This window comes from Micropterus dolomieu, linkage group LG18, assembly GCF_021292245.1.
Source record: "Micropterus dolomieu isolate WLL.071019.BEF.003 ecotype Adirondacks linkage group LG18, ASM2129224v1, whole genome shotgun sequence".
In the NCBI taxonomy this organism is placed as follows: domain Eukaryota; kingdom Metazoa; phylum Chordata; class Actinopteri; order Centrarchiformes; family Centrarchidae; genus Micropterus; species Micropterus dolomieu.
The window spans coordinates 9,294,524-9,314,580 of NC_060167.1; the positions used below are offsets into that span (position 1 = coordinate 9,294,524).

General features: G+C 42.0%; 3 protein-coding genes across 4 annotated transcripts in view; all 3 read left to right on the forward strand.

Moving 5' to 3' along the window:
• The first annotated feature begins 179 nt into the window (after window positions 1-179).
• nfs1 (NFS1 cysteine desulfurase) lies at window positions 180-8,104 on the forward strand. Of its 2 annotated transcripts, XM_046075949.1 has the most exons (14): window positions 180-422; window positions 529-735; window positions 1,622-1,698; window positions 1,776-1,892; window positions 2,110-2,193; window positions 2,764-2,916; window positions 3,028-3,121; window positions 3,361-3,495; window positions 4,351-4,508; window positions 4,592-4,697; window positions 4,900-4,981; window positions 5,563-5,646; window positions 5,977-6,066; window positions 6,689-8,104. In XM_046075949.1, exons 2-14 carry the CDS (start codon window positions 630-632, stop codon window positions 6,750-6,752), a joined length of 1,350 nt encoding a protein of 449 aa, XP_045931905.1. In that variant the 5' UTR covers window positions 180-422; window positions 529-629; the 3' UTR covers window positions 6,753-8,104. The 2 variants fall into 2 exon arrangements, with proteins under 2 accessions (XP_045931905.1, XP_045931904.1); XM_046075948.1 differs by lacking the exon at window positions 180-422 and having other exon boundaries at window positions 429-735.
• Window positions 8,105-10,103: 1,999 nt separating this feature from the next.
• cpne1 (copine I) overlaps window positions 10,104-20,057 on the forward strand; it is a 71,818-nt gene continuing 61,864 nt past the window's right edge. The window contains exon 1 of the mRNA XM_046075945.1: window positions 10,104-10,206. The gene's annotated coding sequence lies outside the window, so the exon portion shown is untranslated. The remainder of the gene's footprint in view (window positions 10,207-20,057) is intronic.
• Window positions 10,305-19,656, forward strand: rbm12 (RNA binding motif protein 12). The gene is made up of 2 exons (XM_046075942.1): window positions 10,305-10,434; window positions 15,874-19,656. Exon 2 carries the CDS (start codon window positions 15,902-15,904, stop codon window positions 18,596-18,598), a length of 2,697 nt encoding a protein of 898 aa, XP_045931898.1. The 5' UTR covers window positions 10,305-10,434; window positions 15,874-15,901; the 3' UTR covers window positions 18,599-19,656.

The following is a 20,057-nucleotide window of genomic DNA, read 5'->3' on the forward strand; positions in this document are numbered from 1 at the left end:
TATTAACTCCCGGTTGTAACCAATCAGAGGTCAGCGAAAGGCCTTGGCTCCGCCTCTAACAATACCAAAATAACGCATGTTAACCAATGAGAGCGCAGCCTGCCCAAGAGAAGTCCCGCCCCCAATTTCCGCTTCTTGTGCAACTCTGGTGCAACCGTGAAAAGCGCCTGCGTAAAGCCGCAGAAAGTCACAGGATCAAGCTTTAGAGGACGGAGCTGCTTCGTAATATTAGATGTTGTAAACATGTAATGTGTTTAAAGTAATAGCAAACATTCATTGTGTTTGCCTATTTTTTTAATAAACACATTTGTATTGTTTATTTATAGTGGAAAAAAACCCTCAACGCTCATCACTTTAAAAGAATATTTTATTTTGAAAGTCATCATCGGAAGTGTTTGTTGTTGACACTGGTCGATTCTTTTGTAAGTGACAGGCGGCAACGTTTCTCAAACCAAACTTCGATCACATTTAGAATTTATTCTTAAATCGTGAATCATCTTCTTACTTTTCCTCCACTGAAACCACCAGGTGGAACTGCTTCAACCCAGTTTACACCGGTCTTTTGGTTATCGGTCCGCGTGTTGTTATTGGAGGTCAGTGGATCCAGGTGAAACCAGCACACCGTCCAGATGCTTACCCCGGGCAGGACCGTCTCCTCCCGGCTGTTCAGGCCGGTCTCGTGGATCCCACTCCGGCTAGCCTGTGACCAGAGAGCCGTCAGCACTCTGCAGAAAGGTAACAGCAGTCCGGAGCGGACCCGGTTCTTTAGCCTGGGGAAGCTAACACTAAGCTAGCTAATCCCAAAGTGACGCAGTTTGGTGTGGAGACGGGACACTGCGCAACACCTATAAACTGAGTTATGAAAAGTTAAATAATGACCTGTGTGATTCGTCTGTAAGATTAGAAGAATACATTAATACTATAAAATCACTAATCAACAATAAGTCTTCAGGAACTTTACTTGATTAAAATTTAATTGTAAACAAGTTTGATAACTAAACTAAAAAAAAAAAAAAGTAATTATCAGGCAGAGAGTTTATAACATCATATGTTTCCAGCTCTGTATAGTTTTTGTTATGATTTTATTGCATGATTTAAATTACATTTTAATTTTTATCAGTTTATTTATTGTTTAAAAATGTGTTTGTGCTGAGCTATTCTTTGGGTTTTGGACTGTTGGTCAGACAAAACATTTGAACATTGAAAAGACATTTGAACAGTATACTGTAGAAAGTTAGAAACTCCTTCATACATAGTTGAAGAACATTGACACGTTTATTTTTATAAAGTAATATGTTATTTTTTGTTAAAATGTTTGTTGTTGGTCCCATTAAATAAGATAGAAGCAAATAATGTTTAAAGATTTTACTGTCTCAGAGATATCAAGGTCATGGTAAAATTTAATGTCATTCTCTCCATAAAATAAAATTGAATATATTTAAAAAAGATAATATTGCACATGGCATACATACATTGGCTCTACAGACATGGTCGATGAATGACTCAGCAAGTACTGACCTGCCTGTCTCAGATATCTGAGCCACTATTTAGTCCAGCATCATACAGATCTGCTTAAACTCTGAGTAAAACCAGCTTGACTGTCTGTTGTTTTGTGCTGCAGAGTTGATAAAGAAACAAGAACTGGACAAAGATGAGCCCCGCCCCCTCTACATGGACTTCCAGGCCACCACACCCATGGTAACCGTTCCTAACCATTGCTAAAATTTACTTATAGTTACTTGCACTTACAGTTTAACATGTGAATGTGTGTGTAGGACCCCAGGGTGCTGGATGCCATGTTGCCCTACCAGGTGAATTACTATGGTAACCCTCACTCCAGAACACACGCCTACGGCTGGGAGAGCGAGAGCGCCATGGAGAAGGCCAGGAAGGTAGAGAGACACTCACTTCTGTACAGAGAGAGAGAGAGAAAAAGTATATCTCAGCTTTGATATATGTTTTTTCTTTCATTATTGTGCCCTGTGTAGTAATGTATAAACCATTAGCATATATTTGTAAAACGTGCTGTGTTTTTAGTTGTCATCATTTCATTAAATCCGAATTTGAGAGACACTGACTGTGTGTCTCTCTGTCTTTATCTCTGAGTAGCAGGTGGCTGATCTGATTGGAGCAGATCCCAGAGAGATCATCTTCACCAGCGGAGCCACCGAGTCCAACAACATGGCCATCAAGGTAACGCTCTGCTCCTCCTCCTTTGTTACCTCCTCTTCATCACACATTCTCTCCCCCTCCCGCTCTTACCACTACCTTGTTTTGGTTCACAGTGAGAACATAGGAAACATAGTGATGGTCTGGTCACAACCAGAAATGAATCTGCGCTGCTATCATTTCCCATCTCATAACTGTCTGCTAACCATTACTCTTTTGTGGAGTGGTTTATACTCTGATAGAGGATGGTAAATAAAACTGGATGGTGACACACAGCTACGATAGTTTCAAGGCTAGATTGTTTCCCCCATTTTGGACTTTTCAGCAGCTTGCCGTTCCCTCAAAGGTCAACAACGTCAGGACAGTTTACTTTTGGTCATTGGGCTGATAATTATATGTCAAGGTTCACCCAAGTAGAAGTTGACATGAAAGGTTTGCCCAGATTCACTTTGTCTGTGTTAGCAAAGCCACTGGTTGCAGCAAATCCACTGGAATTAATCAATTTCACTGCAAAAGCTTTGCTGTTTTTAAAACAATGCTGCTTTAGTCCAGTTTTTGATGTCAGTGGTGACCCTGCCTCTTCCTCTCCTGCAGGGCGTGGGCAGGTTCTACCAGTCCAAGAAGCGGCATGTGATCACCACACAGACGGAACATAAATGTGTTCTGGACTCGTGTCGAATTCTGGAGGCTGAAGGATTCAACATCACCTACTTGCCAGTCCAGACGAACGGACTGGTGGACCTGGAGGTATGCGTGCAGATCACAGAGAGAGATCACACAAGAGAACGTACACGTACAGTCAACTAACAGAAGTCATTGTATATATTAAAAACTGTGTGTGGGCACTTGTGTTTTCAGCTGTTGGAGGCATCCATCCGTCCTGACACCTCTCTGTTGTCCGTGATGACCATCAACAACGAGATTGGAGTCAAGCAGCCCATCAGTGAAATTGGTAACCATGGTATTTTATTTTAACTCCCGGCGTTAGTCAGAATTCTGATTTCTGAAACATTCACGTACACAGTGTTTCATCCATGTTACAGTGTTTCAGAATAAAGCTGATCCCCATGTTGACCACGTAGCACATACACCAGTTTCCTGATCTTCACTTTTTCACTGGGAGTCTCTGATCTGATTCAGTGTTCTTATCGAAAGGATTGATTAATTGACCTTTACACTTCCTGTCTACAGGTCAGATTTGTCGTTCTAAAGGAGTCTTCTTTCACACCGACGCCGCTCAGGCTGTCGGAAAGATTCCCATCAACGTCACGGACTGGAAGGTTGACCTGATGTCCATCAGTGGCCACAAGATTTACGGACCCAAAGGTTAGCCAGAGCATTACTGTAGATATACCCTTATTTGTTAGCCCATTAGGCAAGGCAAATACAAATACACATAAAACGGGAAAGGGCTAGCTGAAGAAAATGTGCACCCGCTTGCTGCTAACATTTTGTATTTGACATATATGAAATAGCTCAGGAGCTGAAACAATTAAAGTTGCAGTTGAAATACAAATACTGAAAGAAGCTGAAATAGCGGTTAAAGTGAAAGTGCTGAAAAAAGATGCACTAAAAGTTTAAGTGCGAGTAATGAAAGCATTGAATTATATGAAAAGTAAGACGTCAGCATCTGCAATGTGAGTTGATGTGTAATTACTGAAAGCAGTATAATTGTCAGTGGAAGAGTTAAAAATGAAAGCGTTTGCAATTCCAGTTAAACAAAAATCAGTCCAAGTGTCAATTAACATGTCCCAGGTGAAAGCAGCTGAAGTGTCAGTGAAAGTGTAAGTTAATGAGACAGTTGAATCTCCTGTGAAGCTCAGGAGCTGAAACCTACTATGATGCCGTCACCCACCATAGGTTTGAACACAGTAATGTTTGCTCTCAAGATGAAGGCACAGATCAACTTTTTGATGTTGATTAACCTGTTGGCACCTTCACTAGATGATACAAGGCTAAAGCTGTACTATCACTGCTGACATTTCTTAGAGAACACCTAGAATTCTGACCTGACACAGATATACAGATGTAGAGTTAAGGTGTGGCGCATCAAGTCATTGCTTTATTCAGACAGAGTGTTTCAATAAGACATATGGTGAAATATTAATGTAGATTTGAGTACCTTCAAAATAAATCTGTTAAGTTATGTTATTTTAAATAATCTGGTCTGTGTGTGTACAGGTGTTGGTGCTTTGTACGTGCGCCGCCGACCCCGGGTGCGAATGGAGCCGCTGCAGAGCGGGGGCGGGCAGGAGAGGGGCCTGCGTTCTGGCACCGTCCCCACCCCGCTGGCTGTTGGGCTGGGAGCCGCCTGCAACATCGCCCAGCAAGAGATGGAGGTAAAACAAATGCACCCAAACATCCCAGGTCTCAACAAACATAACCCAATATCCTGGGACTTAATATGTGTTTGTGTGCGCAGTATGATCATCAAAGAGTGTCCATGCTGGCTAATCGTCTGATCCAGAAAATCATGGCCGGGATTCCTGACGTCGTCATGAACGGAGATCCACAACAACGCTACCCTGGTACACACACACACACACACACACACACAGAAGTGAAACTCTACATACACGCCACTGTCACATGCTTGAATTTCCCCCAACATGAACTTGAAAGCCAGTAAAAGTTAGAGGTTTCTGTTGGATGTGTTCTGTGATGTATTGACAACAAATTCTTCCTTCAGATGAGGCAGATGTACTTAATCTGACTGTCTGTGGTTTTCAGGCTGTATCAACCTGTCCTTTGCGTATGTGGAGGGAGAGAGTCTGTTGATGGCGCTGAAGGATGTCGCTCTGTCATCTGGAAGGTCAGACACAAACTCGTGTTAAAACATTTAAATAATATATAATGTTAAAAAGAGGCCTAAAGCTTTACTAGGAGGAGGCTCCGGATGAGCCAATCTGTTGTATATGTAAATTTAAAGCTACCCTGTGGAGTTTTTTGACCATTCGTATCACTTCGGAGCAATGTTTTTGCATCCTCGTTCTGCTTCCTGTTCACTCCACTGACTGATAGTTGGAGGCGACAATGCACAAACAAATGTAGCAATGAATGAATGAATGATAGTGAAAGAACTCAACCTCTAATGAAAATTAACAAGAAGTTTAACAAAAAGCAACAAAAAATCACACCACTGGGCTGCCTGGTTGCCTAGCAGCTAGTCTGCTTGGTAGCATTAGCCTGTTTTCAGGCATTTCAACAACCACGTGGCTGTGTGTGAGAACTGTTATCTTCTCACTCACGACTGGAGGGGAACATCCATTGGACCAAAAAGTTGATAAATAGCTTTCAATCAGTTGCAGAGAAAATGTTTTATAAAACGTAAAAAAGATTTACTTACTTACTTACATGATGATGATGAATGAATATTTGTGTTTGTGCATGCAGCGCATGTACGTCAGCGTCTCTGGAGCCATCATACGTCCTCCGAGCGATTGGAGCAGATGAAGACTTGGCTCACTCTTCCATCAGGTACAAACACTTCCATCCTCACTGTAGTTCAGATAATAATTAAAATGTTAATTATAATCAACGTTGACTTTGTAATTTTAATTAAATAACATTTCTCCAGGAGCATATTATGAATCTAATGAATTCTTTTAGCTGGTACACTGCTGTATGCAGGATGATTAATTCAAAGTGTTTTTACACAAAACTGAATTTATGACATTCAACTCAGCAGACTGAAACATCTGTTAAACATCAGCAGCTGGAGATGATTCTCTGCAGCGTCTCTGGTTTGACTTGAATTGTAGTTGAATCAGATGTAGGCTAATGTAAACCTATGTTTGTGTGTATTAGGTTTGGTATTGGCAGGTTCACCACAGTAGATGAGGTGGACTACACCGCAGAGAAATGTATCCAGCAGGTCTCCAGACTCAGAGAGATGAGGTGAGTTCAGCTGGAATGATAAATTAGGTAGTTTTGTCCATAATTTCTATCGGCAATAATAACGCTGTACTCACCAAGGTACACATACACAAACATATCTGAGGTCCGGGAACACGGTGTAAGAAGAAGTCGGCTGGGTCAAGAAAAGGGGCAGTCCGGTGATTGTTGGTTGGAAAGTAACCTAATTGTTAGAGAAAACGTCTGTCCGTTACGTTGCCACTTCAAGCTTCACGTTTGACCTACCCTACTTACTGTAGTAGTGAATTTTTCTGTGCAATAAGGGATTTTTACTGGCATTTCAAGAGCACTCACTTTCAATTTGACCTTTAAATAAAGAGGTTTAGATAAGGTTTAGATCTGACTTCTGTTTAGAGATGTTCCCAGACCTCAGATATGAACTTGGTAGGTAAAATGTCATAATTGAAAATGAAAATGAAACCTAATTTGTAATAAACTGGGATTATAATCACTTAATTAATCCTTACATAGATTTCTCTCTTCTTGCCCTCTCAGTCTGTCAAGTTTATTTCTTTGCATTAATGGGTGATGTGAATATTATCTGTAATGTGTACTAAATGGTAATAAGCGACACCAAATAACCTCTCTCTTCTCTCTCTCTCAGTCCTCTGTGGGAGATGGTTCAGGAAGGCATCGATCTGAAGAGCATCAAGTGGTCGCAGCACTAAACTCCTCCCACTTCCTGTTTTGTTTCCTAGCTGACAATGATGATAGTGATGATTCCCAAGGAGTTCTGGGAATAGACCAGCTTTTCCTTCTTGTACACAAACACGCACAAACTTCCTGTCTGACTTGAAGTCTGTTTGTATCTGTAGCTCTGTGTCTCTGTAGATGCTCCTCTCATTGCTCAGTCAGGAGTTGTTTCTCAGAGAGTTGACCAACACGCGGCAACCTCACTGAAAAGTTTTTAGAGACTGTCACCTGAGTCCTGTATCACATTACAGTCAGTTTGTCTTTGTCTGGCTCTCTTTGGGCTCTTCGGGCTTTACTGAGTCTAACATCAGTGATCTTGATGATCATGAAGGTGGTTAGCAACTGCAGTTGACTCTGGGTTTACTAATTCAGCTCTGAGCGTGTTCACATGGAAGAGAAGTTCTTAATTACAGGAATTACAGTTACAGGAATGATGAGTCAATGTTTACAGAGACTTGATTGGTCAGTACTGGACAGTTGACAGGTCTGGTCTGATTTTCTGAAGTGAACTTGCTCTGGAGCAGGTTAGCCCAGCAGCATAGGTTACTAGGGAGTTGAACACAAAGAAAGCTGGCTAAACTGCTAATTTTACTTTGTGATACCGGCTCCTGTCTGTATATGAAGCATCCAAGATAGGCCACGACCCCAGTGACAAAAAATAAAATAGGAACAATGGGCAGTGTTGGCTTCAGGGAGGCTAGAGAATGGCAGCAAACCTACGTTCACTAATCTCTCTGAGTCAAAACATTTCACTTGATGATTCACATATTGTCTCCTGCTCTGTTCACAGGTGATACTTTGTCTCAGAACTCAGTCTTGCAGTTTTTCCTTTTTTAATTCCAACATCAGTGTTAGCAGCAGTTCTCCGAGAACATCCAGTCAAACACAGTGTAAGCAGCCAAACTTTGATTATTTTGTTAAAGTCTGGAATGCTCTACAAGACTGTAGCCTTGATTTGACCACAACGGCTGATTTTCAAGATGGTGGAGAGTTTAAAAAACGGCTCAGGTCCAGTCTCTCACATACTGACTGAGACTCACAGTGTCACTTTTCCACCACATAGATGCATCTGAGGTTATTTGACGGGAATCTGAAGGTGATCCTGAAAGTCTGAACACAAAAATCTGATAAATTCGGTTGATAAATATGGGTCTCTGTCCTCACTGGCTAAGAGGACTTTTAAAGTCTTGTATGGTGTTTCTGGATGTTGTCAGCTGAGCCATATTTATTACACTTCAGCATCTACTTTCTTCTACTGTTTTCTACCGTTACTCCCATCATATACATTATTATCCAATAAAGTGCTGCTTCATGGTTATGCAATGAACATTTGTTTTGTTTGTTTGTTTTTTATTGGGATAATATTTCATGGACAAATGCTGTATACCGCAGTATTTACAGCCCGAGTTAGTTTGCAATGCCTGTTCATAGTCGGGCCTGTATGCGAGTGCACACAACTCAACAAACAGAACAATACAAAACACAGAGTCATGACACTAAAAATGCTATAAAAACTATATGTATTATTAATTAATTCAATTACTGTATATAACTGAAAGTTAAAAAATATAACTTTATTACTACCGTCCATTAAACATCAGAAGCAAATGTACATAAAAAGCATTTTTTTTACCCAATTACCTCCCCATTTTTTAATTTAAACTATTTTTTCTTGCATACTATACAGAACACAAGTATATAACTAATATTAGTATAGTAAGTATATACAGTTTCAGTTTATTTTCAGGCCTGTTGGAAAATTTAGAAATTCACTCCACTTTTAGACTATAGTTTAATTATAATTTAAGCTACAGTAAGATATATTTTATGTACATTACTATACTGTATTACTGTGTAGTTGAATTATTTAGAGTATAGTACTTTAATTTATACAGTAATTTGTGTTTGAAACAGCTGTACTGTATTTAACAGTCAATAAAATTCAGTAAATAGTGATGCTTATTGTTAAATTGTCAGATGTCAATTAGAAGGTAATCTGCATGAGAAATAAATAAAACATCCGTTTATAGAGATCAGTTTCACCCGTCAGACCTCAGTATAAGAGGTTTCCACTATATATTATACTGTAATACTAATATGTTTTTGTACCCATCATTACTATTATTATTTTTACCCTTGTATAAAGTACTTTTTAAGCACTAGGGCCCCTAGTCAAAAATTAGGTGTGGGCCTCTTTTGACACTCCCCTCGCATCTAAGTATCCTCTCACCATCAGGTAAATAAATGAATGCATATGTCCTGTAATAATACAGGATCATTGTCATTTCCACAGTAACACGTGCCCCTGAGCAAGACACTTAACCCGTAGTTGCTCCAGAGGCGTGCAACCTCTGACATATATAGCAATTTTAAGTTGCCTTGGATAAAAAGCGTCAGCTAAATGACTAATTAATTAACGATTAATTAAAAAATAATAACAAATTAATAATTTCACTTGATGTTGTAATTGTGATGCATATTCACATTTAAATGTGCCATTAACCATAACAAGATGAACAAACACAGTAAACCTGGGGTTTTTAAGGCCCCTGAGGGTCTAGGACAACACGATAGTTGTCACTGTGCACTGTTGGTAATCGATCATGCTATGTTTTGGTAAAACCTTGATCTGGAACATAATTACATCTGTCATACACTACATAGTCAAAAGCATGTGGGCATCTAAACATTGCAGCCATGTGTGATAGTTGAACATGGGCATTCATCTGGTGCTATAACAGCCTCTGAGAAGACTTTGCACAAGATGTTGGAGTCTGGCTGCAAGGAGTAACTACCATTCAGCCTCAAGAGCTAGTGAGGTCCAACACTAATGTTGGAAGATAAGATCTGGCTCAAAGTTCCTGTTCATCTGAAAGATGCTGGATGGGACGGGGTTGAAGTCAGCGCTCAGTGTACATGGTGTCCACATATAGACATATAGCAAAATAGCATTTAGTCTAAATGTTGTGAGGGGAAATTTGCTCTCCCATCAAGTTTAATTAAAATAATCCTTTATTTAATAATCAAAATCAGGCCATTATAATTTCAAGTTGGCAACAGATACACACAGTACCAAATCACGACTAAGCGTAAAAAACAACAAAAAAACATAAAATTACACAAGCAAACATAAAAAACTAAAAGGTCAGGGGTCTAATCCGAGATCAATAAAAGTATGATTTTGAATACATCCAAAGTTTGTTTAGTTTTTATACATTTCATCCGGTTTCATTAGCCCTGTGCAGCCGGTAGAGGGCACTATCGCTCTGACGTCGGGGAAACGCTGGCCGTAGTCTCGCGTCATCACGTCTGGTATCGCGGTGTTTCCGCCGACATTTCGTGCAGTTGCAACCCGCAGAGAGAAGAGGAGAGTCGTAAAGAGCTTCGTTCATGAGTTAAACCTCAGTGTGTTTGTTGACAAATTTCTCGGTAAGAATCCAGCAGCGGCAGCTCGCTCAGTGGCACACTCGCACTGGGAGCCGAGCACGAGAGGAGCCGCTAAAAGTGCGCATCCTGCTCGCTGTTCTGCTCCAACACACACACACAAAGCAAGGTTCACAACCAGCTAAGCTAGATGGCTAATGGAGCGTTAGCCTGCTCATGTAGATATGCTAAACTAACAACGTCCAGGGTTTCTGCTCGAAGTTAACATAGCTAGTAAGTTACGTTATGGTTGTTAGGACCTCGTTTTAGACGCTGCATGTCGTTATTTGTTAATTACAATGGCTGCTTGTGTTAAACATTCAGGCAGGTTTGTTTAAAATGGTGTCTTGTACGTAGCTGCTAGCTACCATTAGCTAGCTAACAGACACGTTTAAATGTTACCGTTGTATTTTTCATTACGGGTCTGCTCATGTTGTAGTTTCTTCACTATATGAACGGATGAGATGAGAAGAGGATGTGTGTGACTTAGAGCTCTGAACTGTTTTGGCCTAATATAGCCTAGTTTCTGCCGATGGCACTGCGGTTGATGCTCACTGAAGACTAAAACCACGCCGTGACGTCACACATCCGCCGCAAAATGTTGATGTTGATACGAGCAGGTATAAAGTTGGTGACAGTCTATGGTTTCAGAGAATCAACAGATTCACTGACTTGAGCCCTTTTCAGACATGAAAAATGCTAAAGTAATGGCTGTTTGTCTTTCAAACATATGTCTCTGTTGTGAAAATGTTTGTAAGATTTCTGATTCAATGAGCCATTACAGATAAGATGCTCTTGAGAGCGATCGGTTGGAACATAACCAAACACAGGGATGGATTTTAAGAGATTTTGCAGTTGAATGCCTGTTTATTTGTCTTGTTTATGACCATTAGAGCCTGACTGATAAATGGCAAGGCTGATCTATCTGCACTAATGAGTTCCCGAGCATACAACCTCTGACATGTATAGAAATTGTAAGTCGCTTTAGATAACGTTAAGTGTCAGCTAAATGAGAAAATGTTAATGTATTAGCTCATTGCAGATATGTCAGTATTGATATTTGTCAGCCGATAAATTGACATACAGTATTTCCACCAGAGTAGTGACAGGTTTATTCTTCAACTGTGAAATGTCCTGCCAAGTACATTTATTGGTTGCAATTGTAAAACAATGACTAAGGCAACCATATCAACACAATTTTTTTTAATGTATGGGATGTGTAAGGACTATTAATATTGGGTGGAATTTAATTATTAGAATTTTCACTCTTGAATGTCAACAACTGTATAGCCATCAGAAATAATGTTTGGTAAATTGTAACATGACTTTCAAAATGTATTAGAACGTAAAATTCTGCAGCTTTTTTTTTAATTGACAGCTAAAAATGATAAGACGCAAGGTTTCTCATTTCTCATCTCGTCTATTTGCCCACATACTGTATGTTAAGGGTTTTGCAGGATATTCACACTATAAGCAGTCTACATGAATCTGAAAATGTATAGAGACGATGGTTTGATGGTTGGCCTCAGTCCTGCCGTGATCAGAAAATTATTATTTTTTTCAGATTGAGCAGACATGAATCTCCTATAAAAACTTAAAATTGGCTCATCTTTCTTTCGTTTTTATCAGTTGATTTGTTGTGAGAGAAATTCTACAGGTCCAACCTCCCCAGATTGCCAGTGTGACTTTTACATAAAAATAAAAGGTTTATTCAAACAGGATACTGATATAATATTGCCTCAACGTTTTTTTAACAAGATGCATATCTGAAATGGGCTATAGTAAGTCAGTATGGCAGTTGTTTCTGTTTTTCATCTTGTGCAGGTCAGTGGAGTTCTGTACGATCATTCACTCCTGAAATAGATGAAGGGATAAGGTCTGGAAGACACTGCTATATTTAAAGGTTTATAAGGTGCAGCTTCAGGCCTTGTCACGCCAGATCCTGTCTCGCTGTCCTGTCTGCTGAGATTTGGCTGATGTGTGGTAATTCCCTCATCCTTGTTCCAAACTATATTCTCTTTGTGTTTGAGTTGTTTAGTCCCTGGATGGCGATATCCACTCCTCGCGTTCAATTCCACCTTTTTTTTGCTGTGTTTTGAGGTTGATGACAACATGTGGACGGTTATGTATCTGAGAAATCCTGGCAGTGTTTTGCTCTTTATTCCAAAATTTGCTGTATTGAAAATGTCTTTTTGGTTTTCTGTCTCTTATCAGCTCCATTTGGTTAATGTGAGTGCAAACTGCAGCTTCAGTTGAACCTTCTCACTTCACTCTGGATAATCTGGTTGTCTCTGAAATTATTAGCTGTTGTCGTGTCCTCTCCTGCTGTGTTTTATCCTCTTGCTGCTGTTGATATTTTACAGACTGTTAGCAGGTTAACACCCAGAAGTTACAAGAAGAGTGGATGTCCAGGTTGAAAATCCTCTTGAAGAAGCATTAGGTGAACAACATATGTCAATATTGGTGTGATTTGTTGGTGCTGAGGTTCACCACTGAAATAGCTGATGATAATGTTGATGATGTCTGGCATCAGGTTGATGGCTGAGGTACCAGCCTCACACCCAGACCAGAATATTAGTAAGTTTTATACTTTCAAAATGTCTGAACTAGCAAATTTTATGAGCTGCAGTGTGACTGAAATGTCAGAGTTTAGTGGGATGTCCTACCAGAACCATAATGTATAGTTTGACAGTCAAGGTTAGAGCACAGAAACCTAAAGATGTGTCTGAGGATTAAGAGACATTTGTGAAGTAGAGGGTTGTGGAAATGGCGGTGTTACTCTACCTGCTCTAACAGTTGATATGTTTTATCAGTGTTAGCAAACATGTTGCTTTGCATCTTCCTTCTGTTTGCTTTCTCTTCTGATCAGCTGCTGTCTTTGGTGCTGTGCTGGCAATGAGTTGCTGATGGTGCTATGGTTGACATGATGCTAATGTTGCTGTGGTTGACATGCTGCTAATGTTGCTCTGGTTTACAAGTACCTGACATTGCTTTTGTTAAAATGTTGATGACGTTGCTCTTATTGCTCTGGTTGATAAGGTACAGCTGTTCCTCCTCCTAACATGATGATAATGTTTGGTTGACAATGTTTTTCAGATTTGCTGGTTGACATGTTGCTCGTGGGGTGGTGTTTTACAAACAGTTCATGAACTGGTTCCTGGTTTGGTGCTGCTTGAGGATTTAGGAAGCAGCAGTGTTGTTGCTGGCCGCTGGATGTGTCTTGGATTGTTGCTTGGTGTTTGCAGGGTGTCGCTGGCTAGTTGTAGTTCATCATGTCCTATCTTCAGTTTTCTTCTTTACCTGTTAATCTAGTGTAACACTGCCAGCTCAATAATGATGAATTTAGTTTTGGACAGGTTTGTGTCTCTGCTGTCAGGTAGGAAATCTGCAGCAGTCTGATTTTGATTTTTTTTCCTGCTGCTAGTTTAAAAGTCTCTTGTGGTTATTAAGATTCTTGAGTTTCTGTGTTGTGTTGAGGTTAAAGACATCCTTTTAATAGTAAGGCTGAAGTCATACATCACACAATGCTTTAATATTCAACACTTAAAGTCTGAATGAGAGACAGTTACTGACACTGATTAAGCACAAGCTGCCAACTACTGAAAACACCAACATACGTTGGTCACTGGAAGCTAAATTAAACGTCTGTTCTTTGAAATGTTGAATTTCATAACGATGTTTGAATAGGAATGTTTGTTTTTCTGTCCTTTTCACCAGCTTTCAATGTCCTGCAGAAATCTTCTCTGCTGAACAGTGAAAATAATACATGCAGATTAGTTGCATTAGATTCATGAAGGTTTGCCGTGGGACAAATATTTAGACTCAGCCGAAACTATAACCAATATCTATGTACATAATGAACTTTATGACTCACCTGCCAAGGGGACTGGTAGATGAAAAAATCCAGCGGCCAAGTATATTTTTTTAACCAGCCAAAATAATAAATTGCCTTTTGTGTCACACATAACAATCATTTCAGTACATAATATACTTTACTTATAATAGCAGGAGGGGTCACAGGCCAGCGTCAGCCTGACTCCTCGGCTGTGACACAACTATTTTGGTAATAAATCTCGCCAAACAGAAAATCTATCCCCATTTGGCGCTTGCCGGGTGTTAATTTCACACCCTGTATGTACTACATGATAGAAGCAACCAAATGGTACACAGTGTCTCAGTTATTTATAGCAGCTGATACACACAGCATCTTCTTTAAGATTTAAAGGGTAATTTTGGTATTTTTAAACCTGGGCCTTATTTTGACATATTTTGTCTAGCTAAAGGGCAATTCTCAATCTAATATCTTGCGAGAGGTGAACTGTTGCAAGAAGATGCCAGTAGGGTCAGAGTTAGAGGGAGGAGTTTGTTGTGTTGGACTAACGTTAGGAAATAGTCTTGCCAGCAGTTCCTCTATCTACAAAACAAAGTCCTCTGTCTGACTCCACCAGGCTCTTCATGCAACAACTCTCCTCTCACGAGATTTCAGAGTGAGAAATGTCCTTGAGCGAGACTTCTGTTTCTGGCTAATAAACAAAGGGTGTCCCCACTTGTAAGGACCCTTTTCATGATGTTGTCAGACACCTGCTATAACAGAAGGACCAATGAAACAATTTTTGTGGACATAATTTTGACTGGTGCATTTGCCTGAAGGAATACATTGTAGCCACTGCAGCCGGGTCGCAGCTGCCAGCTGAAGCCATCTACTGCACACCTTTCAAAACCTTTTGTACCTACTAGTCATTTCCACCCCAAAATATGTGAAAAAAATGCCCAGATTTAATTAAAAACACTTGTTATATGAAATAGAAACTGTGTGAGTTGTCAATCAGACTTCACTGGGAAGAGTGTTGTAAACTGGCTCTGGTGCGTGCTTGCTTCAGAAAAAGGATATTGGTATAGTTAAATAGCTAGCAAAAATCTTGCACAGACATAGCAAGGATATATATATGATTAAGGATATCACAGATAGTAAGTGTTTCATCTGCGCAAATACATTCTACTCTGTTTAAATTGCTCTGAATTTTCAATACCTAACATCAGAGACTGTTGAGGAGAAAATGTAACTTGTATCAGTGCAGCATCAGCTCGTTAGTCTGGAGAGCATTTTGTTCCTCTGTGAACTTTCTTTTTCATGTCCTCTTTCAGATTTGAGCTAACTTTGTGTGTGTATAATGTCTATAGACATCATTGCCACTCCTTAATTCCCTGCCATATATTTCTTTACATTTGAAAAATTATGCTATGAGCTATGGTAATGCTTAACATTGCTCCTGTTTTGGGTCTAACAAAAACTCTGACTGTGCAGCATGATGTCATTATTTTCTATGATCTGAAACAAGGATATAAAAATTGAAAGCTGCAGATAGCTGGAGACAGTTATAGATGAGCTTCTTTGCCAGTTTCGTGCTAATTTTGCAAATTATTCACCCTCATTCCCCAAACCCCTTCCAAACACCACTGGTTTCCAAATGTCAGGGCCCAAAAATGGGTGCACAAAGTTTAGAAAATGGTCCCTGAGTTGTTTTGAAGAAACTGAAATGTAAACAGCGTTGGCTAAGCCTTTATTGGCCAGCAAAGTCAGAGCAAAGTCAGAGTTTTCTGAGGAAACATCTGGAAACCACTGGTCACCCTCTTTCTGGTCTTCATCTGACAGTAGTGTTGCTTTCTCCCCAGGTGGTAGGGCTGTTGTTTAGCAGTCAGTATGGCGGTAGTCATCAGGCTGCAGGGCCTGCCCATAGTGGCCGGCACCATGGACATCAGACACTTCTTCTCTGGCCTCACCATCCCTGACGGGGGAGTGCACATCGTAGGGGGTGAGCATGGCGAGGCCTTCATCGTCTTTGCCACTGATGAGGACGCTCGGCTGGGGATGATGCGTACAGGTGGGTCCATTAAGGGCTCCAAAGTGTCACTGTTGCTTAGCAGCAAGACAGAAATGCAGAACATGATTGAACTCAGTCGTCGCAGGTTTGAGGCTGGGGCAGGTGCTGTGGAAACGGCTGCACCAACAGCAGGAAATGCCAACCGACAAGCAGGCACTGCCACAGTGCAACCAGGGACAGGGGGAAGAAGTGGCAGCCATGGAAACCAGGGTTTCAGTAACACGTCAGCCTCAGTGACTGCAGCAAGTTCATCTCAGGCACCACCAAGTAACAAGGCAGTGGCCAGCGCGGTGCCCAGCTTCCCCAACAGCTACAGCTCCACCCCTACAATCACCACAGCACTGGCATCGCTCAATGCAGGCCCCCCACCCATCCCTCCTCTTCCCAGCATGCCCTCCATGCCCCCCATGCCCAATCTGCCCACCATCCCAGTTCCTCCTCCGGTGTCCTCCCTTCCCCCTGTCCCTACTGTCTCCCCCCTGTCCCAAGGACCTCCAGTGCCTCCTATGTCCCACCTCCCCCACATGTCTTCCATGCCTCCGTTCAACCCCTCCCTACCTCCCCCAGGAGGACTAGGCTCTGGCCTCCCTCTTGGAACTCACAACCCCATGCTGTTCAACCCTCTCTCCCCCCTGGCTTCTCTTGGCCTCCAGGCCCATATGAAGGCTGCTGCTGCTGCAGCTGCTGGAGCAGGAGTGGCCAGTCCTGATGAGTTGTTTGTCGTCTTGCAGAACCTCCCATTCTCCTGTTCAGAGATGGAGGTCAGGGGTTTTTTCCGGGGTCTGGGGGTGGATGGGGTTCACCTGCTGAGAGATGGTCAGGGTCGCCCAACTGGCAGGGCTATGGTCAAGTTTTTCTCGCCCCAGGACAGCTTTGAAGCTGTGAAGCGAGGAGGTGGCATGATGGGCCAAAGGTTTATCGAGATTACCCCAGGCTCTGAGCGGCAATGGGCAAGCCTCAATGACAGTGCAACAGGCCATGCTCCTCACAATAGCAGCAAATTAAATAACAGCAACGAGTCGCAGGACCAACAGCACCGCCGTGGTAATCCTGGATCAGTGCCTGGAGGCAGGGATCAGCGAGGAAGGTCAAGATCTCCCCACCGGCAGGAATTCTGTGTCTACCTGAAGGGCCTTCCCTACGAAGCTGACAAGAAACAGATAAAGGACTTCTTTAACAATTTGTCCATTATGGAGGAAAGCATCTACATTGCCTATGGGCCCAATGGACGAGCCACAGGAGAGGGCTTCCTTGAGTTCAAAACAGAACAGGATTACAAAACTGCTCTTAGTGCTCACATGCAGTACATGGGCACCCGCTTCATCCAGGTCCACCCAATCAGCCGGAAGGGAATGCTCGAGAAGATTGACAGCATCCGCAAACGTGAAGCAGCACAGGGTGATGGCAAGAACCAGGATGGCTTAAAAGCTCCCAGGAACTGTGCCCACATCACCAACATCCCATACAATGTCTCCAAGAAGGATGTTCGTGCCTTCCTGGAGGGTGTGGGGCTTTACGAGGACACTCTGAAGGTTCTGACAGATAGCCATGGCAACGGTTTAGGGCAAGCTATCTTCCAGCTACGGACTGAGGAAGATGCCCGCAAAGCTGAAAGACTGCACCGCCAAAAACTCAATGGCCGCGATGCCTTTGTCCACCTGGTGACCTTTGACCAGATGAAGGAAATTGAGAGGAATCCTCCTCCCCAGAACAAGAGGGGGCAACGGAACCAAACCCAGCTGAACCAAAATCAGAACCAACATCAGCAAGCCCAGCCCAGTCCACAACAACCCCAGATCAACCCATTTGCTGGGATGAGTGGGGAGGAGTTTAACTTTCTCAGAAACACCATGGGGAACCTCAACAGTGCCCCCTTTGTGACTCCATTCTCAGCCCCAGGGAATGGGCTGGCAGGCCCTCCTCCTCTCCCTCCTCTGGCAGCAGGGCTGGGGGACGTGAATCTGGGCATGGCTCCTCCACTTGTTGCCGGTCTTCCTGGTCCTCCAATCCTGGAGCCACCAGGCTTTCGATCTGGAGCTGCAGGAGGAGCTCCATTCAGCCAGGATGGGCTGAGAGGGTTGGTGCCCTTCGACAATGGTAACAGAAAAGGCGGTGGAGGAGGACAGAACCGAGGGGGAGGGGCTAACAACAACCAAGGACGTCCAGGGGGCGGGGCTACTGGTGGACAGCAGGTGTTCACTCCAGGAGCTGATGGTCTACGTAACCAGCCGGCCCCTGGAGGATCTAACAATCCCAACAATCAACGCGGTGCTGCTGGCCCAACAATTGTAAAGCTTCAGAACATGCCGTTCACTGTAACCGTGGACGAGATCATGGACTTCTTTTACGGCTACCAGGTGCTGCAAGGCTCAGTCTGCCTGCAATTCAGTGAGAAAGGCCTGCCAACTGGCGAGGCCATGGTGGCCTTCCAGAACCACGAGGAGGCAACTGCCGCCGTTATGGACCTTAATGACCGACCTATTGGAGCTCGCAAGGTCAAGATAAGCCTGGGTTAGAACCCCGCCTCAAACACACTGACTGTAGATAAAAGATGTTAAACCTACCTGGATCAAACATCCAGGTGAAACAAAGTCAACATAAACCATACCTGATTCTGGACTCAAACTGTTAGCATCTCAGTTTAGACTTTTTCTGATCGCTGACTGTCTGTCAATTACTGAAGCCCCTCCCCCTGTCTATATATATGGCAGGTAAACCCTGCAGTCTGTCCAGTAGGACTCAGATCCAGACTTTGCTCTTTTCTGCAGCTCCTCCACTGACTCTGATAGCACAGTGATGATGATGACTATAATGATATTGTTGATATTGGCAGGATTTTGGATTTACTCTGTTTCCAATGCAGCTTTTTGTCAAGTCATGTCAAGAGTTGACACACTGACAATACTTACCTGTTTTGTTGCGATGGTAACATGATGATTATGATGAGGCTGACAAACATTGCTGCTGTATGCGCTTACATGTGTTGTGCTGCTGTGGTTTAAAATGTACATGCTCTGTTGATACGATGATATCTTAACATGCTCTGTTTATATGGTAAAACCTTTTGCTATGGTAAAACATGCTGTAGATGAAAAGCTTTTCTACAACAGTGAAATTTATGATAAAAAGCTATGTTGCCATGATCAAATGTGTATGCTTTGTTGCTATGGTGAAATGTTGAAATGCTCTGTTGCTATGTAGATGATGTGGGATGGACAGATTGCTGATTCGTGTTTTATTTTGTAAATAATGACTTTTGGCCGGTGAATCCTGTTCCTCTGTCACATTTTTCTGATGTTGCTGTGTTTGAACAATGCCACCCCCAACCTCTCCCTTTCTGCAGCATATGCTCCATTGGTATTTGGACTGTAGAGTCTGAGATGAAGTCTAGCGTATTTTAGTTTGGTAGTTTTTTGTGTATGTTTGATAATGTTTTGGATGTTTTCACCGTAAAGCTAACTTTTCTTTCTATTGTCCGTGTGAAAAAAAACTTGCATGATCGTATAACCATACATGATGTGGAGTCTCCTTTGCTTTGGTTAATAAAAGGACGTCCGTGATGCACACCTGCTCACCTGCAGTCAGCTCTCTCTTAATGTCTGCTCTTCACTGTAGGATGATGGAAACTTATCTGATTAATGGGTTCATTTGAGTTACTGAGTCACATGTTTCTTTATTTTATACAACTTGAATGGAAGACTGGATTGGTTTTGTTTGGATACAGGTGACTGTTATGTCAATATCTTCAATGCAATATAAGGTCCTTAAAATTCAACATTGACCCAGTAAATGGCTCCAGGTTGGGCCTCAAGTAATCACTGTTTTTATATTTGAGACACACATTATCAAAATTAAATCAAGATGAAACTACCACCTCTGCTAAAAGTTGGGCCAAACATTAGGCCAAACTTTTCTTTATTTTTGACTGAACATTGGTTGATATCTGTTCTGTAGAATCACAAATCTCGATCAAGG